At 52.4% G+C, this 3803-nt stretch overlaps 1 protein-coding gene across 1 annotated transcript in view; it reads right to left on the reverse strand.

Moving 5' to 3' along the window:
• Positions 1-3803, reverse strand: part of LOC103609740 (ATP-binding cassette sub-family C member 8-like) — a gene marked incomplete at its 3' end in the record, with an annotated part of 15824 nt that overhangs the window by 5196 nt on the left and 6825 nt on the right. Inside the window, exon 3 of the mRNA XM_008594027.1 lies at positions 3435-3608. Within this exon, the coding sequence (XP_008592249.1) occupies positions 3435-3608 (174 nt within the window). The remainder of the gene's footprint in view (positions 1-3434; positions 3609-3803) is intronic.

Genomic DNA, 3803 nt, shown 5'->3' on the forward strand with positions numbered 1-3803 from the left:
ATTTCCATGTATCACCAAGAACACAGAAGAAGGTCTTTGGAGCATGTCCTGGAGCTCACAACACATCACAAACTCTCCGGATCAGTGAGAAGTGGACCATCCGGCAGAGCGCCAGACAGGACGGGGACATGCGTCTCACAGAGGAGAACCGAGGAGAAAACTGAAACGTGGCACGTGGCTGGACGATGCGCATCACACAGTGGCCACCCCCGCTCCACGCCCACTAGGTCGCCAATTCCTAGGAGTGTGGCAGTGCTGGAGTTTGTCTGGACATGGACGGCCTGTCCTGGCCACAGAGCCGACTGGCACAACCAGCACCCAGGCACTTTGTGGGTACACAGGAACTGACACCCTGCCCAAACAGGCAAACCCAAGTGTGGCTATGTCACCTGAAGAAACTCCCCGACACACACGCTGGGAGAGACGCACAAAGTCATTTGTTGGAGCAGTTTATAAATCAGGGAAAACTGGAGGCAGCTTAACATAAAAGTCCGTCACATGGTAAGGGACACAGGACGTGTGGTAGAATCGGGTGGAATCATTCTAGCAAATAAAATGTAAAATAGAACTACGGGAGTCAATATTTAAAAAAAAATTATTTTGATGCGGTTCAATGGACTGAATGTGCCCCCCAAATTCCTAGGTTGAGGCCCTAATCCCCAGTGTGACAGTATTAGGAGGTGGGGCCTTTAGGGGGTGATTAGGTCACAAGGGTGGGGACCCATAAGATGAGAGGCCAGAGAGCCCCTCTATCTCTTTCCACCACGTGGGGGGACACGATGGGACAGTGGCAGTCTGCAACCGGAAAGGGGGCCCTTGCCGGAGCCCACCTGCTGGCGCCCTAGTCTCAGACTTGAGCCTCCAGAACTGCGAGGAATTTCTGTTGTTTATGCGAAAGCTGGTTATACAAACTGGGTCACTCCTGTCACACTCAAACTAAAACTGGAGTTGAGAGCCAGGAGGAAAAAGCACTCGGGGCACAAAGCACCTGCTCCAAGAAGAATCTTCTCCAAACCCAGCTGTGAGACAGCCTGCTGCGGTCCTAAAACCAGGTTTACCTACGAGGACGCCAACACTGGCTTTCACTTACTGCTGTCACTCACCAAGCAAAGCTGCCAGCTCCCCCAGACTTGGCTCCTGCCGGTAAGCTTCCTTTCACAACCAAGGCAACATCTGTCTAATAAAACTCCCAGACTTTTCTTCGTTCTTTGGATATACTGGAGACCACCACGGTCTGTGTGTGTCCTGAATTGCAGTCCTGCTTTCCCAAATAGAACGTTCTCTGAGAGATTAGTCTCTCTCTATTTTCTTGACTTGAACATTTATAAGCCACCCAGTCTATGCTACTTTGATACTGTAACGTCAGCCAAGACACATGATCACAGGCAAACGTAATTTGAAAGAAAATAAATAGTACAAAATATCACTCAAGAAAATATTATATCCTTCCCACCAGAGGACCTCTGTCCTTGGTTACTTGCCCTGATACCCTGTGAATGTCCCCACATTGGAGAAATAATCCTTGTCCCTGTGCTGGTCACACATACACAATTCCATCAGCATCTTACCAAGCCGACTGCATCTACCCCCTACACACACACCGCTCATGCCGAAATACTTTTTTTTCCTCTTTTTTAAAAAAGATGACCGGTAAGGGGATCTTAACCCTTGGCTTGATGTTGTCAGCACCACGCTCAGTCAATGAGCAAACCGGCCATCCCTATATAGGATCCGAACCCGCGGCCTTGGTGTTATCAGCGCCGCACTCTCCCAAGTGAGCCACGGGCCGGCCCTTCTGCTGAAATATTTTACAGCAAACATCATATCACTTTGCCCATAAATGTTTCAGCATATATCTCTAATGGGTAAACCTTTTATTAACACAATCACAGTGTTATTATTATTATTAATGTAATTAACAATAATTTCCTGGTGAATTTCCAGTGAATGCTCAAATTTTTCCAGTTGAATTAAGACTGATTTTTTTGTGATGATTCAAGCACTTTCTGGACACGTGTTTGGGTTGACACTGCAGGCCCAGTCTAAACCATAACAGTTTCCTCTGCACTTCTTTTTAAATGCCCATTCCTTGTTGAAGAAAACAAGTAGGACTATTTTTCCTGTAAATTTTCCTACTTTCTGAATCCGACGGACGCATCCTCGGTGTCGCTTGAGCTGTTCCTCTGCTCTCTGGGATTTCTGTAAATCGGCAGTGAGGGCTGGAGAAGAGAAGCCATCAGAGTCAGGTCCATTGTTCGGGGGCACTGGTCCCTGCTGTTCCACAAGATCTAGAGCGCTAACGTCTGGTTGTCCCACCCTTGGCTCAAGACTGATGAGCGGTTCAGAGGTCACAAGCCCCTCGCACACCTCGCCCAGTTCTTTTAGGGCTGTCGATTGTTTCTAGAAGGTTGTTTGAGTAGGTTCAGGAAACGGTCCTTCCCTTATCCTGTCACCCGTCTGCACCCATTAGCTGAAATCCTTCTGCCATCAACTACTTGGGTCCCTGAAACACAGTTCACTGAGAAAAAGCAGTTTAAAGTCTCTGCTCTTCATCAAATTCAGAATAGTAGTTGGGACCAGGCACCTCCCCTGAGGGCGAGGCTCTGGGACCTCCACTCACTCTGGCACCACAGAGAGGTGACAACCTTTCACAAGAACTTCCCAGGACCGGGGAATAGCAGGCCTTCCTTGTCCATAGGTGGGGGGACCGAGACAGGCACCTACCTGGGTGTCCGAGCAGGTAAGGTTTGCCCCTCCAAGTGTTCCCCTTAAAAGAGGAACCCCCAGGAATTATGATTAAATCCCCAACATTTCATGCAGGCTGGCAGTGACTCCTACCTGCTGGATGGTTGGGGACCTCAGCAAGGACCCTGGAAGGGGGTTCCAGAGGTAGGCAGTGGGCCTGACCCATAGTCAGATGATACAGAGACCCCAAAGACCGTGTGGGGCTTGGGGGTACACAACCACCCACCTGCCATCTTCTCACTGGCCCATGTCCCTTTCCTCCCGTGCTGCTCAGGGGACGGGGTTGTGGTGGGCCGAGGTGGGGAGGGGGTGCCCTGCAGAAGCCAGAGGCGACGGTCAGCTGTGCCCAGCGACACAGGCCCGCCTCTCCCGCCCGGCAGAAGCTCTGGCTGGAGGGGTGAGGGAACGGCGGCACTTATTCCCTCTCCACGTCACAGCCTCCCTGTGGCTCCTCTGTCACACGCTGGGTCACTCCCTCCCCTGGGCTGAAGGTGGTCCGAGAGAGACATGGGCAGCCGGGATCCTGTGGGGGGTCCCAGAGCAGCCGCCTGCACCCCGGCCTGGGTCCAGCCCACATCTTTCTACGGGCGGTTCCTGAGGCCTCTGGTATTGTCTGGATGTGGAGGCTGACGGATCCGGGGAGGGGTCCAGAATGGCTTCGGGTTGTCTGGTTGGATCCCGGCTGTTACCAAGACGGGAGAGAGAGGCTGGTGCAAGGAGACACGATGGTCTGGGCCTGCTGAGCCGCCTGCCCGGCGTCGTGCATGTGGGATGTGGGGCCAGCCCAGGGGCGGCTCGTGGAGCCCACAACCCACAGGCCATCGTGACAGGTGGAGAAACGGGAGGGGTCTGAGAACCGGGCACTGGGGAGGGGGAAAGACAGGGCCAGACACAGGAATTGTGGGACCCCTTGTTCAAAGGCAGCCAAAAAATTGCAGGGAACGCTTTTCCCTTTAAAAGTATTTCATCACTTATAAACTGTAATAAAAGCGATAGTGGGGCCGGCCCGGTGGTGCACTGCTACAGTGCGCCGCTTGGGAGCGTGGCGACGCTCCCGC

The sequence above is a fragment of the Galeopterus variegatus genome, unplaced genomic scaffold, assembly GCF_000696425.1.
Source record: "Galeopterus variegatus unplaced genomic scaffold, G_variegatus-3.0.2 Scaffold10034, whole genome shotgun sequence".
In the NCBI taxonomy this organism is placed as follows: Eukaryota; Metazoa; Chordata; class Mammalia; order Dermoptera; family Cynocephalidae; genus Galeopterus; species Galeopterus variegatus.